Raw genomic sequence first — 18,899 nt, forward strand, 5'->3', positions numbered from 1 at the left:
ATGAAGCTGGTCTCTGACGGGTGCTCTGTATTTTTAGCTCAGCTTCCTGAGGAAATGAGGTATGTGCACTTGTGCTGTGTAGATGTGGGTGTACACGAGCGTGTGCCTCTGTCCCCTCAAGCCTCTCTAGAAATTTTGAACCCATTGGCTCCTTTCAATCTGACAGAACACTAGTGATAATAATTTCACACAAATCCAACGCGATGAGCAGCCAAGTGGAAAGACAAGCCTCTTTGAGTGCTCTCCATTGAGAGAGCAGCTACAGAAAAAGAGTACGATTTATGCAACACCAGAAAATCCATATGGGAATGTATGAAGGATAATTTGTCAATGTGCCACAAATGGGAAAAGCTTGGACAAGATCCTGCCTTTCATAGGTCCCCCAGTCATCCTGTATCTAAACAGAACTGTGTAGGAAAGCAGGGTTCCTCTACTCTGGCACTCACAGAACAATTTTCCTTTTTAATTGTTTTCTACTCATCTGAATGCTAAAGTGTATCATAGGTCACGATCCTGAAGGGCCAGGCACTAATGGATCAGATGGCAGAGGCAGAGGAGAAAATTTAACATAACAGTTTGGATGCAATATGCTGTGCTGATCTACACATTCGTAACAAAAACCACATTTTTCCTCTGTTTGCAGATAAAGATGCTTTTCATCTGGCATCCCAAGTGCCTGATTATTTCTTCTCCTCCTTTGCTCTACATGGTAGATTTCCTTCAGTTTATGTGTCATCTATCCACCCACAACACCTGATGCAAACCTAATCCACCAAGTGCCCCCTGCCTTGTCCTATTTCCCACCTGATTCAGCTCCAGGTGAACACAAAGGCTGAGACTGCTACTGCATCCCCTGCATGTGAGCTGCTGACTTTCAGTGCTCAGCTCTGACCAGATGGGATCAGCCCACTGAGCTATACACTTTCCAAGGTTATCTCTTTAATGCACGTCTGTGCAACATCTACCATCTGACCAGATGGGATCAGCCCACTGAGCTATACACTTTCCAGGGTTATCTCTTTAATGCACGCCTGTGCAACTTCTACCATACCTGCACTATTTAATATCTAGCACAGAGAAACTCTAAAAAGCATCTTTATCATGCACAGTGAGGGCTTTAGGACTCATCTCCCTGGCAGTGTGGGGTTGCTTGCACAGAGAGGCAAGTTAGTTACTTGAAGCTCTTTTCTTGTCCTTCTCTCTCACTTGGCAGGAAATCTGGCCAAAGATCACTTGTGAGCTTGGCCATATTTTGGGGGGGAAGCTGTGGGTGCTGCAAGGTTTTGAGCCAGAAGCCTCTGCAGCCACATGGGGGTAGCTGCCACAGAGAAGTTGTGCTGGTAGGACCAGAAGGAAAAATAAGATCACTAAACCATGTGTGGACAGATCCCGCAGGAGTTATAAGAACTAAAACAATATTTTAAACCACACAAAAATGCTTTTATTTGCATAAAATGCTATCATTGCAAGAAACAACACTTTATTTGGGTGTCCTGTTAGTATAAGAGGTGATTTTAAAACTAAGGGTATGTTTGTGTGGAAAATTTGAACAAGAAGTTTATTCTTTCTATTTTCAGTACAGTCTTCACTGGAAAACTGTCTCAGCTGAGAAATGAAAGATGCTCACATGCACACACACACATACAGAGAACCAAAAAAGCCCAAACCCATACTTCTGGCTTTCACCCAAAACACTTCAGCATGAGATTGGTTATATTTCAGAGAACCACTGCATCCACAGGCCTCCTGCAGAGGCAGAAAAGATGAGTTAAAATCACAGTTTTCAGTCGATGCAGTGTTCAGAAAGAGTGTTTTCCACCAGCCCCAGTTATTTAACCAAAGAAAGATGGCACGGCTCTCTGCCCACACTCAGCTACCATGGAGGTAAGGGGGAGGCTGCTGGTGATCCTTTATCTTGCATCGCACACTAAGAATAGCCAAGGACAACACCACAGCAGGAACCCAGGGTCCAGCTCTCTCTTACACAAAGCAACCCTCACAGGCTTCTCCTCATTTGTCATTAATTAATTATTATTGCCCATCCACCCTGCATGTAGCACTGCTTTACCTCATCCTTGAGGAGCGTTTCTGCTTTGCTTCTGCTGATGTTCTTATTGTACCATCTGAAAACATCAAAAGACTCCCAGTCAGCGTTGCAAGGCTAGTCAAGTTTCTGCTGAAAAGCATCTGAATTCAGTGCCCCCAGCATGAGCGGTGACACATTATGTGGGGTAGCAATGTTTGAGGCTTGTAGAACAAATCCAGGGCACTTGGAGACACGAGACAAACACAGGCACAACTTACTCATATATTTGCAGATTCTCGGGTGATTTTTCCACCAGGTAGCTACTTGGCACATAGCCTTCATGCCTGTTGAAATACGACATGGCGTGAGCGTGCCAGACACACAGGATTTTCTCTGCATCTGGAGGAGTCAGCCCTGACAGGTTTGCCTGCTCTTTGCATGATTGTTTTGTATTTAGTAAGGTTACTGGAGAAGGAAACAACTGATTGGACCCCTAAACTTGCAAAGTTTCACATTTATCACTATTTTCCCCCCACATTATGACAGCAAATATCAGCCTGAGCTGAGGGCTGTTTATTTTAATTAACATTCAAATCCTTTTCTTAAGCTGCCGGAATTCAAGCAGCATCAAAGGGAAGAAAATTACTATAAATAACCTTCTATCACTTTTTCCCTGTATAACAGAGGATAACTTTCACAAAAGTTATACAAGAGGCCAGCATATATGTTAATGGGAGAACAAACTGGATTTAGAATGGATTTGTAAATTGGCTGTTGAAAAGGGACTTACCCATTCTTATCTTGAATCAGCCACCAATGTTCCTCAGAGCTGTCAATCACATAATATTCCTCATTACATTGTAATGTCAGCTCCTGCGGATTCTGGGCTTCATAGTCATATATGGCCATGACTAAGGTTTCCTTCGGGTCTAGCAACAATTTCTGCACAAATTAGGCAAAAGGCTCATCATATTCATAGTCATAAAAAACAATAGCATATTCTCTAAAATGATATGTCCCTGGCAGCATTGGTTTTCTCTGGGCTCAAAAGCCCTAAAGCTGGGAAAGCACCCCAGGCTGTCTCATGGGGTATGGTGCCAAGATGAGAATTTTTAGCACATTTAAACAATTAATTTAATATAGAAATTTCACTTGCGCAGAAAATAGGTATCTACTTCTTCTTAGGGCAGGATTACCTCTGTCTGATCTGTTATTCAGAGATTCCTCTTAAAACCCTTTGGTGATAAAATCTCCATGGCCTCCCTAGAGGGGGACTGTCCCATGCTCTGCTGCCCTCCAGCCCTTTTCTCATGCCCTGCTTCTCCCTTTTCTCCCTTCTTATTAAATAAGCTGATGACATTTTGTCCCATCAACAAGAAAATTACTTCTCTATTCCCCTTCACAGCAGCTTTTCTCATATCCCTCCTACTTCCCCAATTTCCCTGTCTATAGATTGAAAACAAAAAAACAATTGAAGCTCCAGTCACCATTGGAAAGTTATCTGTGAAACCAGGCTGACTTTGTAGAAGTGAACCTCTGGCTCATGGAAAAATATGGAAAAGGCGAGAGAAAAGCCCAGGGAATGTTATCACAGGTGATATTCCACATCACCGCACTACAGTGAACTTTAATGAGGGTATATTGACCACTGCTGGTTAAGCACACAGGACAGGACACCAAGAACAGCGTCATGTGCCTCTCTGCACTCACCCAGTTATCTTCAGGAGTGGGAGGAAGAGGCTTCTTCGAGGCTGGAAAGCAATCAAGAAAGATAATTGGAAGTAAATCTGGACAAAACCAGGGGAGAAAATGTCAAGGTAATGAATTGATAATGATGATACAAACCCAGTGAGTAGCGAGTCTTGGCCTTTTAGAGTAAGACAGTCTGCACCCACACAGCGACTCAGCCACACAGCATGGGTTTGAAACTGGGGTACAGGTTACTTAAGGAATCCCCCAGGTGCAGGGTTACAGTGTCTTGGGTTAAGAATGATTGACTGCTTATATGTTTTTTCAGGAGACAAAGTGAAGATTACGCTTAGCCATTGAAGCCACAGAGGAAGTGTTGTTAGGACAAAATAGGACGCACAGGGTTGAATGCGTGCATATCAAGAAAGCTCTTATTATGGGTTTTTGACGGATCATAGCTGATCAAATTCTTAGTTCTCTATCTGATTCCAAAGACAGCCCCAAGCATCACACAGAGGAAAATATTAATTCTAAACAAAGAATGCTATATACAGTTAAATATAAGCCATAATATACCAAGAAGCCAGCAACATGCCTTCTGATGGAAATGTAATATGATATTCTTTGATGTTTTGTACGAGACAGATTCAACCCTTTACTTTTGCTAGGAATAAATATTTTCAAAGTAGGGATGGTCTTAACAAATCCCATACCATTTTTGGTAGGATCATATTCCACACAGCCAACTGCCATCTTCTCAGTCTGAGCACAGCATATCCACTTGCCATCTATCCAAAAATCTGGATGACACTTTGAAACCAGACTGTTGTTGTTTATGATTTCTGGAAAATGTTGGGGGAAGGAAAAAGAAATAAAAAGAGGGGGAAAATTAATTTATTTGCATTCATGTCAGCTCTGAAAGACATCTAGAACTGAATGGAAATAATCTGCACTCAAAAGAAGCTTCTTGTGGTCAAACCAAGCTTTTAGTTATTATTATATATCAGCCTCTTCCACTGATGTTTTCTTTTTCCCAAAAAGATTGAATTTCACCATTGATGTGGAGGAATAGCCTTCCTGCTGCTGATGGAGCCTATACCTCTCTACTGCGGGAGACCAGAATCCTATCAAAGTGTCTCTCTCTTTAAACTGATAAACACCAAAACCACAGAAGGAAGGTCTTCTAAAAGGAAATAAAACCTGGAAGTCCATATACTGATGGTTCCCATGAGAGACTGTATCTTTACAGTATTTGTGGATGTAGGGCACAGGCACTTGCTGCTTTGGCCTGGTGTCAGAAGGTCAAGCAGCTGAATAAGCTGGCATTCATCAGCACTAACCATTTTTTGCACATGTAAATACTAGGCTTGAATATCTGTATGAGTGATCAGAGGTCCTTCTTGAAGCTCAGGCTCCCCATCTGTAATAATAATTTTCCTAAAAAGAACAAAACATTTCTGCTGTCCTGTCTCAAGAGACTATTGAAATTGCTCAAGGGAAGGGACAATCTCTGAATGTTGAACAAGATGTGATAAAGTAGAAGCTTGGAGTGAGTGCTGTCCAGAAGGGGAATAAACAGTTGCAAGAATAAGTGCATGAACTTAATAATATCTGCATGAGACACAATGTTTTCAGAGTGAACAATACAGCAGCTTGTGTTACAAAGCAGGAAAAAACTATGACAGAAGCTTGGTGCAGTTTTCATGTAACCAAGTAACACTTCCCTTATGTCAAGTATTCGGCTTCGTTTCTGCCTGCAGTGGTTAGTTATGGTACCTTCTGTTCAGCATCATTACAGCAGAGCACAGCACAATTCACAAGGTGAACAGGAAATGAAAGCTACATGCAAAAATGTTACTTAATAATCATGATTCTCTAAGAAGGTTGTCATCTAAACAAAACATCTATTAGTAAGAGCTGAAAAATCTGCTATGCAAAAAAGATTAATTTCTAAAAACAAAATAGACACAGAAAAAACCTCTTCTCTTCCTGAATATGAAACCTCAAATTACAGTAACATATTAACAGCTTATCCTTGAAAGAAGCAAATAAAGCATTCCATGGCCAAATTTTCTACTGCTGCTGCAAACACAAACAATTTGATGTTATAACCTCATTCCCCAATATCACTTTGCATGCTTAAATCTAAGACATTGACCATTCTTGCATATTTTCTCTGCATTATAGTCTGTAAAAAACCTGGTCTGGGATAAGTAACTTCAACATTAGGTGAGCACAGGGGTTTTATTACCTTCTTTCAGTGTAAAGACCCATCTCTGCCGGCTCTCACGATTAGGTGCAAACACATACAGTATGTAGTTATCGTGGACGATCTGGAGAGGGGAGTGAAGAAGAGAGCAAACCATTAGAAGCAATCCCACATATGCTGGGCACGATGGAGCCGCTGAAAGCAACAGGGAGCAGCCCTCACACCAACAAGTTAAACACAAAATGATGACATGCAAAAGTGGAGTAACAGAGTCTGTGCAAAAGCGTTTCTTAACCTCATTGACTTGATTATTTAATATGGAGCAGAAATTACGACCAAGAAAGAATTCTAGACAAGCAGTGATTGCATCATTTCTGTGCTGTTAAGAAATGTCTGTGAAATTAGTGGAGATGTAGCAATTTCAATCTGCAGAGGGTTTAGCATGTTACTCACTGGCTGCAGTTTATCCTAAAGCATCTCTGGGGAAATGGCTTCTGCTTCTTAGCAGTTTCTTGTTAAGATACCTTCACTTAAGATCTAAAAGCCAAATTTAGTCTTTTTTTTTTTGTATAAATATAGATCTCATGCAACTCCCTGGAGATACTTGGATTACTGTTACTCCCCAAAGTTTTTAATAGCTTTCAGTAGGATTATAGATGGGAAATAAGAAGCTGGAGCAGATGAACAATGAGCAATCAAGATGCTGTTTTCATTAACTTGGCCTTAACGACAAATAAATAAAGGAAGAGAAACACAGAATGTTTCTGAAATTTCAGGCCAGGAGTAAAATCATCACAAGAACTGAGATGACTCATACACTGAATTGGATGAATAAAATTTGATTTAATGCATGATCCATAGTTCTCTTCCAATATTTATCTCAACAGTTTAATTCCAAATGGGACCTGATCTCTTTGATGCACAGATGTTTTGACCACTGTCTTTGAACAGAGGTTTCTGAAAGAGAGCAGCTGGTTTTAAAAGTTTTTCCAGGGGTATAGGTGAGGCAAAGGTGATTATTGTTTAAAGAACAGGAAACATTTGCTGTCTCTTGGCCTGGTGCCCTTGCAGGCACACACAGACAGCTGTGTGACCCAGTTTTCATGCTACATACAGATAAATTATAACCTCTTTTACAAAAAACAGAAATAGGGGAGGAATAATTCCCACTTGTTTAAAGCCACTCCTCTTGATATTATTTATGATGTCTTGACAATGTAAGGCAGAGTTTGGAACATGCAGTAAGCAGCTCCCAAAAAGACGTAGCCATGAACATGCACAACTGCACAGAATCACTCATTTCATGCCTCTCTGCAAGGGGCTCACTTGCCAGATGAGCCCAACAAACCTAAAGAGGCACTGGTGGTTCCACAGAAGATTTACAGATGGGTGCAGCCGAGATATATTTTTTTTAAACCCAGACAATATAATTTTACAAAATACCACAAAACTGACTTGTGGGACAAAATTTAGATGTGCTACAAGCAGTAGCAATTACCGCAACCTCAGTGGAGCACTGTCCATCATGACTGGTCCACTATTACCAGCCCACCAGTACTGGTCTCTTTGTTCTCATCTTGGAGCAGCCTCCCTAGCACATCGCATTCACCAGTTTCTGACGCAAAGGCCACTGAATGTATTTAGTTTCAGCACCACACATGTAAATCAGCCAAAACCCTGAGAGGATTCTGTGTGTGAAACATGGTCTTTCTCCGAACAGGAGTTAGTGGCATAGCTGAATACTGTGTTAAACACCGGATAAGATTAGAAGATCTAATGATCCTTTCCAGTTTAAAACCAATTAGTGTAAGAGTTTATAGGCCCTGTTATAAAATGCAGTCTGTGATTCCCCAGGTCATTTCAAACCTTGATCTGCTTTTTCTTCCTGTGTTGTTATTCACCCTGGTGTTGGGCTCATTAACAACTGCGCTGTGAGGGAGGATTTTACTGAAATACTAAATAAGGTGGTATCTCTCTATCAGTACAGTCACCAGACAGACTCACCTGGAAAGGGTATTTATACTGACAGGGAATGATGATGTCACTTTTCACGATTTCCACACATTTAATCCTGGAAAGCTCCACAGAACCCTTCAAAGTCTTTTTCTTCTAAAAGACAGGGAAAAACAGTTGGTTAATGATAATGATTGTGGATAAAGTGAATGATTAGACAAGACTGTCCTGTCCATGAGGGATTTAATTTTAATGGTGGAGTAATAAATTAACTGATTATATAAGGCATTTAAAAGTATGAAGAATCATTCTCATATATGGCACCTCCACATGGACTGCACATACACACACATATATGAACATACACACATATATGAACACACACACACATTTCAACGCAGCACACGGGTTCTTAGTGAACCAGTCAAAACCTTTGATTGAAATTCAAGGTGGCTTTTTTCTTCCAACAAAATGAAATGCCCTTTTAACCAAAAGGAACTATTTCAATGAAATGTTTACCAACACTCCTGTTTCATCCTGAAAAGCTACAAAGCATTGAATATTTTATTAAAAAAATGTCTGGGCACTGAGAATTTCAAACCTTTACATTTTAGCTCAAATGTAGCATTTTTACTGCATCTGTGTTCCAAGAAACAAAACACCTCCCTGGTTTTGTTCTGTCAGCTAAGCAAAAATAACAGGAAATTTTGAAGTAAATAATAGCCTCAAATATTTGCCAACAAAACTATTTTTTCTGGCAGCCTCTGCTGCATTATTATTCATCATATACCAGATGCCTAGATAATGCTATGGGCAGTTAGAAAAGGGTAAGAAAAGAACAGACATCCAAGTATCCCAGCTACCTCGGTGTACCCTATTTCCTACTGAGTCCTTACCCCATAGCTCCTTGGTGTATGACACTCAGCTTTTGCAAGAGAGGGGTGAGGTGGATGCTCAAATGGCAGGCGGGAGCTGAGCTGAAGCTTGGTGTCTGATGCATGCTTCTGAAGGATTCACTACAAATATGTTTGCTCTTTAGATGCAAACTGGTTTCCTGTTTTGCTTTGTTTTCAGTAAGGATTAAACACTCGCTGTCTCCCAGCTCAGCTTTGTGACAGTGTGACGGAAATCGGTGAGATTTATGAACCCCAAAACACTGCAAAAGCTTCTGTTTTTTCAGGAGAGAGCATGAACTTCAGTGACTGAGTTGTACCTGTCACAGGTTATCACTGAGAGACACAGCAAGACTTTGGCAACCTTCTCGCTCTCCCTCAGACCTACAATGCAACCCTTTGCGTCCTTCACCCTCCAGCTCCCTCTTGCCCCTTCTTCCCTATGTCACTGTGACCCTGCAGCTCTGTCCCACTGGCGGCAGCTGTCCCCACTCCTGTGCTGACCCTCACTGCTGCTCTGTTGCTACCTTTCATCATTAAATTTAACCTAAAACAGTGAAGAAGCTGATGCCACTGGAGATGGGGTGAGGTTTGCCATAGTATACTGTCAACAGCCTCAAACCTGAGAGGCCCCAAAGCTCCTCAAACCTCATTCTTGCACAACTGGCTGGGTATTTTGCCTTCGTATAATTGAACTTGAGGAAAGAGAAGGGAAATTATTGCAGTGTGGTCTCACATTGCTCTTGCTGGATTTTGCTGGTGTATTTGGTTTTGTATTTGTATTTGCTTACAGTTTAACCAGTGCCTCTGGATTCACTGCCAGGACTGTCTCCTGTAGACAACATCTTTGCATGTAGGTCTTCAGGGTGAACTGGGATCTTTTTATGTCAATAAACCCAAGGATGTAAAGCACCCCTAAATGTAAATACCAATTAAGTGTCAAGAGTATTGCCAAGCCTTAGAAGGCCTTACTGCACTCCATTTTCACCATCTATTTTCTTTTATTCTCATCTATTCCTGTCTTTCTTTCACAGAGGAAGCCAGACTTGGCTTCCTCTGTCTCTTTGCCACAACCTCCTCTATCATTTGTTCTGCCTTTGGGACTTCTACCCTTTCGATGAGACCCAAAACCATTTATTTTCTATAACAGCCTTCAATTTTGGTAGCATTGAACTATCCTTCATCTTATTCCTTTGAAGTCCCAGGGCTTAACCACATACAGTCCTCCTGTGAGGCTTTAGGAAGCCAGTCACACACTCTGTTCTTTCACTGCAGATTGTTGTTATCTTTCCAGACTCTGCTGAAAGATAGGGTCCAGCCTTCTCAAGGAGCATTATGCAGTCATCCTGCAGCTCTCATCACCTACTGTGCTCCTTTTAATCACATCATTCAGAAATGGAAGCTCCTCATATCCTCACAACCTCACATTGCAGTGCAATGTCAGGGTACATCTCACAGCCAGTGCATTGCCCAGTAGATACTCAGCAGATGGGACTTTGTTGACAAAAAGCAATTACAGCCCTGTAGCAGCATGAACTGGAAATACCACTCACACACCAGGCACTTGCCAGAAACTGGGTTGGAAACTAAACATATCCCTGCTTTTGTGATGCTTGACTGCACTTTCATCCAACAAAACCAACTGGGCCATTTGGAAGGGAGTGGAGAGGAAAAGCCTCTTAAAAATGGTCTCCAAAAAACCTCAGAGACTTGTTCCTAAAGGGGAGAGACAGAACATGCTGACTAATCTCTGTTTGTTGTTTTCAGTCTGACTGGAGTATAATTACATAGATGTTTTAGCTGGTCGGTCAGAAAGAGCATCAGTGGTCTTACTGTGTAATGTGTGTGTAAAGAAAAGCAAAGCATGCTGCTGTCAGTGTGCTGCGGATCAGTCCATCCTGTTTTGTTTCGTTTGGTGCATTATTTGCAATGTGACAATTCTGGGAAGGTGAGCTGACACTTCTGAACAGAACCAGGTTCGTCACAAGCCCAACACATTACAGTCTTCATCTTTGCTATTTCACCTCCTCCTGCCAAACAGCTCCAGCAGCTCTTTCACTGATTAATCCTTTAGTTTGTGTCTACTGCATAAACTACGTAATCCCAATGGTCCCTATTGGCATTAGATACTTGGACAATTGACTATGGGACAATTGACAGCCTTAACCTGTGATTCTGAAGGCATCTCATGGTGCTTGCTCAGGGAATAAGCTACCTGGCATCTACCACATGCAGGGATTTGGAGCCCATAGTGAAAGGTCAGAGAGCTGTCAGCAGCTGCTGCAGCTGGCAGATCTGAGCTGTGAGAACACTTTCTGACCATGGCTCTGCACCGTCAGGCTTTGTGAATGTCTAAGATCTTGTAAGATATGGGCTCTGCAGTCTGAGGAATTTGCTACTTTCTGGCTAACACTTTGCTGTTGCTATTTGTGAAACCCATTCATCAAATGCTCTGCCCCAAGCACTTCGGCTGAAGGTCTTTTGGTGGATGCTTAAAGGTTTTGCTGAACCCCACTTATTTACCTACGAGCCCTGGCAAGAAAAGTAGGCGCCAGTGATGGAATCAGAGGCAAGGGAGGGAAGCCAAATGCTAGAGAGAGGTAAGGCAGAGGTGGGCAGAACCTTATCTCAAAGAGCACAGGAAGAGAGAGCAGGCAGCATTTGCTGGCACAGAAAGGCAGCATGCCATGTTTCATAAAGCTCCCTTAGTCCAATAGTTGTATTAAGAACTTGTTTCTTTTGTGTTGGTGAGGGGAAAACCAAGCAATTAAGTGTCATATGGCCCCTTGTCATCAGTCACTACCAAGGGCTCTCTACACTGCAGCTAGGCTTTCCTTGCCCTGCATCACTGGGTGTTTGTGTTCACATCTCCATCTCCTAGTACTTCATCCCCATTGCCTGTGTGGCCCTTCCTTTGCAATGCTGGCTGAAGCAGGAGGTCAGGGGAAAGCTAATTTATAGCTGTGGAGGAGCAAGGTAGGAAATTCCAGTCCTCTGTAAACTCAACTGCTAAAACGCTTCCATCAATCAGAGCGTTTAATGACCTTCTCTGTAGTGTCAGGGTATTTTTGTAAGGATCTGAGCTAAACTTCATTCCCTGCTTTCACTTACTGTCTTGCTAGAAGGAACCATACTTAACTGGTGATTAAGTGGATGTCAGTCTTTGCTTTGGCACTAGGCATGACCTGCTTGTCCTGTGTCACATGTGCTCCAGCTGCGCTCAGTGTGCCCCTGCACAGGGCCAGAGCCTGATTTGGGGATTTCTGTGGGCCTGAGGAGGTGAAACCAAAGCAGGGTTTTTATCACTATATACAGTCCCCCAGGAGCAAACAGGAAAAAAAATAAAAGCAAAACCGCAAAAGCCTTGACTTTTGCATTCCCCTGGAATGAAGTGCATGTCGCTGTGAAAAGAGGCTTGCATGCACGTTAAAGTATTTTCAAAGCAATGAGACTGTGTGCTTGTGGCATAATCTTTGTCCTTGGTTTTCAAGCAGGGGCTTGTCAATGCTCTAGCCGACTTGTCCATGTGTAGGTGACAGTCCTGCTCCGAACGTTGATCTAACGCTGACCCCATGCACAAAGGCAGACTAAATGAACTTAAGAAGTACCCGCCAACCAGTATTACCATGGTTATGTGATCTCACAATAAAACAAGGCTCATTGTGGCAAACAATATGAACTTAATCCTATCACAGCTCCAATATAAAATCTGAATTATTAAAAAATCCATTTTGTATTTACAGAGGTGTACTAAAGGATTCATTTAATATTATGCATAGGTTTGTACCTTGTCCGCATCTTAGTTAAGGTTGTGTTGATTTTAGTACATAAAAATTCGTTGAAACAAGTGTGATGTAGACAGATGCCAAAACCTGACTTCTTTGTGTACTGTATGTGATTAATATGTATATATTAACAATACACATGTATGCAGTACGTGTATTATTGATAAATTAGTTGGAGATGTGTGTCAGAAGACAGATGATATTGCAAATTCTGGCAAGCAAGCAGAACTTGTTAATAAATACACGACAAGTTATGAAGAACAATGTATCTACTCACGTGTGTTTATTTGGAAGGTAGTCTTTAAAACTGTAATTAAATCAATTTTGTATGAGGATTAGAGCTTCATGACTGTAAGGTATTCAGAATGCACAAGGCAATGAGGAATGGTATGATTTGTCACCCTAATTTAGAGGAACATCAAAATAGAGGGCTCTGGAAGAAAAGTCTTAGTCTGTTTATGTTAGAGTCTTGGGGGGAAAAAAGTCTTTCTGTGGCAGCATGGACAAGTTGGATTCCATGTAGAATAATGGAGGTAAAATGGACAGCTGGACTGCAACAAAGTGCTGCTTTTGTTACTGGTGGTAGCTGGACTGTTGCAAGTTACCCAACATGTGGATAACTCAACAAAAGCAGCTGAAGCATTTTTAGGATGCTGATAGAAGGCTTTTCAGCCACGTTTATTCCTTTGTTCTCCTGGAACAAGAAATTGAAAGCAAATTTCAAGGCACACTGAAGTGCCATCTTTATATCTGAATATCAAAGATCCGAATGAAAGAGCCCAAGACAAGGCTGACTCATGCTATTTGACCTCCTGAGCATCTGACCAGTGTAGGAAGAATAGGGCTGATGTAAATTGAAAGTGAACTCAGTCCTTTTCTGTGTGCGCTTTTCATTGCTGCCTCTAAAAGCTGGAGTCGTTTTAGCCCATGAGCGCATGAAGATATAAATTTAAAGTATTTATGTGCCTGAACTTCCCAGGTGTTGGGTGCAACCTTTCCAGCCCTGAAATAATTCTCAGAATGCCTGTATAGGGCAAGATGCTTATTTTTGAAGAAGGAAAGTTAGTGTAGGAACATGGAGCACTTCTCCACACCTGATACAGACAGACCCAGGCACTCTTTGCAGGTCTGAGCCATGCCAAGGTAGCAGCTCTGATGCAGGGATCATGTAATGGTCAAGGTACCACATTAGTGTGGTGCTAGCCCAGAAGACAGCAGTCTATTCACTAGGTGTGCCATGAGCCTCAGACATCTGTGCCCCTTTTAGACTACAGCCAGCCTGAAATACAGGGAGAGATGCTCATTTTTGGCTGTCCTCATCCGGCAGGAATGTGACATGCTGAAGAACCTCTGCTTAGTGTTGGAAATACTAAAATGACCTCTCTTCACTGTTCTGTCTGCTAACCCTTACTAAGGGTCATAAGGATTTACTAAGCATCATAAGCCGTTAAGCAAATGGGATATACGTAACTCACCAGTTTAAGTGTTTTGCTACGTGAGGACATTTGAAACTCTGTCCTAGGTACCTCTCCAGAGGGATTAATTTGTCTGCTTCTTCTGCAGTGCTGCAACAGTACTGGGATCCTGAGAGTATCACATAATGTTGGCATTATCTGTTAGCCTTGTAAGGATCAAACTCATTGAAATAGTTAAGTGATTATTCCTATAAGCTCATTTACTCACATGTAAAGTAGCTATAAAATCAGACCTTAGAAATGAAGAATTTTTGCTCATGGAATTGGTTTGCACGTTCTAATAAAGGCCCTTCTGATGTGTTTTAGTAGAGACGGGGGCTGAATACATGTGCCTCTTATCAGGGCTTTGCTTTATGTTAAGACAGCCCTGCATTGTGCACTGCGTAATGAATTCCAGAAAACACAGCTTCTTATTGTTGTCAGTTATTAGGGGCTCATTCTCCTAATGAGATATGTAAATATCTTTCATTAACATTAATGGCAATGGTGTGCTTGGCCCCTGAGGAGAACAGTACTTTCTGTCTAGCTGTGGCCATTACAACAAAAATGCCATTCCAGTTATTGCAAAGATTTGCTTCTCTGATGTCAGTTGTCTTGACAGCTTCTGGTATCATTTACAGAATTATCCCTGTACCCTTCTGACCTGTTTAATTTCTTGTTTTGGACTGCTGCAATAAACTCTTAAACATCTTTTTTGTACCTACAGTGCCAAAATGCAGAGAAAGGGACTGGGTGCTAAACCCTTTTAAATACAGCAAAACGTGTAATCCTGGGCTTAACAAATAAGTGTATGCTTTACTTTAAGCCACCTGATTGAAATCAGTGGGACTTATCTAACTGTTAAGCAGTTCATTATTGTTTTACCTGACTCTATGCGCAGGCTGTTATTACTGACTAACCAGGGACTGGAGAGGGAGGTGCTGTACAGTACTGAACTCTGAGTACAGTAAGATAGCAGACAGGTTGGAAAGGGATTCTTAAAGAACTCTTACAGCAAACATCCACAGAGATTCCCCTTAAAAATTACATAATTTAAAAGCTCAGACCATTGCTGGCCCCATCTCCATGGAGCAGTACACATGCCTGAGGATACTCCCCATCACTGCAGCCAGCTGGCAGAGAACAGCAATGTCTCTATTGCTCTGCCCTAAATCTTCAGAGCAGAACCACATGCAAACTTCTTGCTGGCAATGGTGACAGCCCATACTAGCCCCTGCTGGCCCCACAAATTTCTGGAGAGTCCCCATGGAGCAGAGCCAAACCAGTGCCAGAGAATGAGCACTACAGATCATTGATTTCAATGCCTGTGCACACTCCTCAGGGTTCATTCTGTTCTCAGCACAAAGCAAGATGGTACTTGCATGGGCTGCCCTAAGCTTCCCTCTCCAGAACACCAATGCCTTGACCACAGGGAGGTCTCACCAGGATGGTCTAATTTTGGGGAAGATTAAGGAATGGGCTAAGGATCGGTTCTGGGAGTATTTCACAGGACAAACTCTTTTCTCTCAATTTCATACGAAGTTCTTCTGTTCATGTAACAACCTGATTTTGATAGTTTGTGTCAGAAAAAAATTGGCTTTTCAAGCAAAATCAGCCCTGTAATTACAGATACACCCACAATCCCTCAAATGTGTATATGGGCCTAAAGTAGCACCTGTGTTTGCATATACATGTCTACACATATATAATATGTACATGTTTAAAATACATAATATATAACGTGAAGTAGGTAAGATACCAAATCCTCATCTCACCTAATTGACCTATTAATTGGAAGATTAGGGGAGAAAATTTCCAGAGACACTCACATAGCCTATGAAATCTATGTCTCACTGAAAGTCACCAAGTCACATTTTCCAAGCTATTTCAGTGTCTCAAGATGCTGACAGACACCTACTGTGACTCCGCAAACATGTCTATGCAAAGCATACATTGAGTTCATCTCAAGTCCACCAAGACTCAGAAAGAGACAAGGAAAATTAGTTGTGAATACTTCTCTGAACACCTACAGCAGAATCAATTCGATGCTTTTGAAAATTTAACCCAGAATAAGTGAAATAGTTATAATGGAATTTAAAATCTTTAATGACATTTGAAAGATAGTTCGGAGAGCAAAGACAGTCTCAAACCAAATATACAGTGTGCAGCGACAGCTATTATCCTATTTAAATACAGAGTTAAGAAAAACACAGTCTACAAAATAAAAGCAAGAAAAACAATTTGTTGGGCATATTAGAGAGAAATAACCTGCAAGTAAAAATGTCTATTAACCATTAAAGTTATTATCCAATCTCAACTAGGCTATGATAAAATACCAAGGCACATAGCTATACATTATGCTATGAAGATCACTTTTCTCATTGGGTTCAGTTTTAATTTAATTTTCTGCAATTGAGCAAGATTAGATGGTCCGAAGTTTCCAGTGCTGCATAGCAAGGCAGCACAATCCCCAGTTCTGCTCTTCATACAGTAACAGTGCCTAAACATAATGGATTAACAGCATGTTCAGCAACTGCTGGAAAACAAGCAATATTATTTACAACCATAATGAGGCTCAGTAAATATCCAGCTAAATAGAAGAAGGAAATAATTCTCATTTCACTAGAATACTTAGCACAATGGGGTGCTCAGACTGACTTCCAATTTTCTTCATATTTAGTAAACCAGGGAAACACAAGCTTAGGGAAACAAAGCCTAGTCTGGGCTCGGGTCTTGTCATCGCATCCCTTCTGAAGCTAACTCTGAAGATGAACCATGGACCAGGTTCCTTCAGGGACTCTTCATCAGGGACTGTAGTGGCAGGACAAGGGGTAATGGGTTAAAACTTAAACAGGGGAAGTTTAGATTGGATATAAGGAGGAAATTCTTTCCTGTTAGAGTGGTGAGGCACTGGAATAGGTTGCCCAGGGAGGTTGTGAGTGCTCCATCCCTGGTGGTGTTCAAGGCTAGGCTGGATGAAGCCTTGGGTGAGATGGTTTAGTGTGAGGTGTCCCTGCCCATGGCGGGGGGGTTGGAACTAGATGATCTTGAGGTCCTTTCCAACCCTAACTATTCTATGATTCTATGATGTTACACATGGCAGCTGAATTTCTGTTAAAAAGCAAGACTGTCTCCTACCAGCCATCAATCAGTCTGCTGCCCTGAAGGAAAGAATGATAGTGAAGATCTGTGGATGACTTTTTTAGCAGATGTAATTAGGGTACATTTGTCATCTTTGCAATCGCCACTCCAGGTCACCGCTGTACCCCTGTGAACTGCCAGGCACAGGCTCACACAGCTATTACACACTCCAGTTACAACAGCCTGTGCTAAATTCCTGCTACAAAACTAGATCCCTGCTATAAAACAGCGAAGTAGTCTTATTCCTCTGTGCACACCAAATGCTCAGTGATCACCTCTGGTTTGACCATTTTGCAATTTTCAGTGAATGGTGCTGTAGTAAGGACCAGAAAAGTTAACAAAATTTAACAAAGATTATGCTTGCCTCCATTAGCATCCTTCCCTTCATTATTCTGTTATAAAAGAGAAAATGGCTGACGTACCCCATGGCGATGTTCATAGTAAGCCAGCTTGGATTTGGTCAAGACAAAGAAGCGCACTTTAAAGTTGGAAGGTGAAGTCCTCCTCTTCTGCTGGGATTTTTTGATCAGCAGTTCCTCTAAGAGCACACAGTTATTCATGGCTGAGCCAAGAATGGTTGTCTCCCAGGACATGGGGTGCTGGTCCTATGTGCTAAGTGCCTGTCCAAGAAAGAGACACAAGAAGGAAGACAGTTAAGTAAAAAAAAAAAGGTATTCAAAAGGCAGCGTAGGTGCTTTGAGCTTTATCTCCCCATCTACAGCAAAGCTTCCTTTCTGTCAACCCGTAACCACATCCTCTCTGAAGTAATAAAATGAACAGCACATGCTGAAATACACGCTAAGGTAAATGTTGTGGAAAAAATAACACTTGAGGGACATTCAGTAGATGTGAGTCAATGATTACGGATTAATTAAAGGGGTGTGGCATGATGAAGCATCGGTCTTCTGCTCTCCCATACAGTTAGCAATGCACGCACTGAACATGGATGTACAGGATGAGTGTCTCTATTGGCCTCCTAAAAGTAGGTCATGCATCCATATTGCTTTTTCAAAGGACTGGTGCCTTCCCATTTTGAGTATTTAACAGTTGACTGTGTGTCTCAGAGATTTCATACAACTTATTTTGAGGAAGTTTCTCACATACCACGAAAGTTCCTAGTATGTTAGCAAAGAAAATTATATCCAGCATACACTTGCATAAAGAATGATAAATAATTGTAGTTGTTAGATATTTAAACTCAAAACAAATGGTTGCAGTAGCTGATAACTAATCAGTTATCACTGGTTACTACTTATTGATTACTGACTGCTTCACCTGCAGCCTAATTAGACTGTGGCTGGATGCTCCAGGAGGCACAGGAACAACATGCCTCTGCAGATGCAATCAAGACCAGTGTAATCAACAGTGAGGTGAGCACAAACATCAAACCAAGCACAACTGGATTTCTCAGACTTCAGGGCACCATTCAGAGCAGTCCACACCAGGCTAAATATAGAATTATATAAAAAAATAACATGTACTAATGGAGTCAGCACAACAGCACTGTTAAATTTTAAAACAAATGCAATTAATTTTCTCTGCTCTTTCATTTTTAATATTTTGTGATTTTTTTTTTAATTAGTGATGTATAATTGTATTGGTGATGCTATTGAGGTCTGGAGGAATGTGAGGAAACTGCAGTAAGTATTTTCATTAGTTTGGTATTTCTGAAAACAGTTCCAGTATAAATCATTCATCAGTGCTGACTTTTGGCTTTAGTTTAACATAGCATTAGGGTAAAAGGAGGTA

At 41.5% G+C, this 18,899-nt stretch overlaps 1 protein-coding gene across 1 annotated transcript in view; it reads right to left on the minus strand.

The window, feature by feature from the left end:
- The window catches only part of ITK (IL2 inducible T cell kinase), a 28,354-nt gene extending 10,445 nt beyond the window's left edge, over positions 1-17,909 (minus strand). The window contains exons 1-8 of the mRNA XM_065690429.1: positions 17,573-17,909; positions 7,929-8,033; positions 5,967-6,048; positions 4,429-4,557; positions 3,737-3,777; positions 2,817-2,968; positions 2,305-2,370; positions 2,069-2,123 (exon numbers count right to left, since the gene is read on the minus strand). Of these exons, the coding sequence (XP_065546501.1) occupies positions 2,069-2,123; positions 2,305-2,370; positions 2,817-2,968; positions 3,737-3,777; positions 4,429-4,557; positions 5,967-6,048; positions 7,929-8,033; positions 17,573-17,743 (801 nt within the window). The 5' untranslated portion in view covers positions 17,744-17,909. The remainder of the gene's footprint in view (positions 1-2,068; positions 2,124-2,304; positions 2,371-2,816; positions 2,969-3,736; positions 3,778-4,428; positions 4,558-5,966; positions 6,049-7,928; positions 8,034-17,572) is intronic.
- Positions 17,910-18,899: the final 990 nt, after the last annotated feature.

The sequence above is a fragment of the Lathamus discolor genome, chromosome 10 (assembly GCF_037157495.1).
Source record: "Lathamus discolor isolate bLatDis1 chromosome 10, bLatDis1.hap1, whole genome shotgun sequence".
NCBI classification, from domain to species: Eukaryota; Metazoa; Chordata; class Aves; order Psittaciformes; family Psittacidae; genus Lathamus; species Lathamus discolor.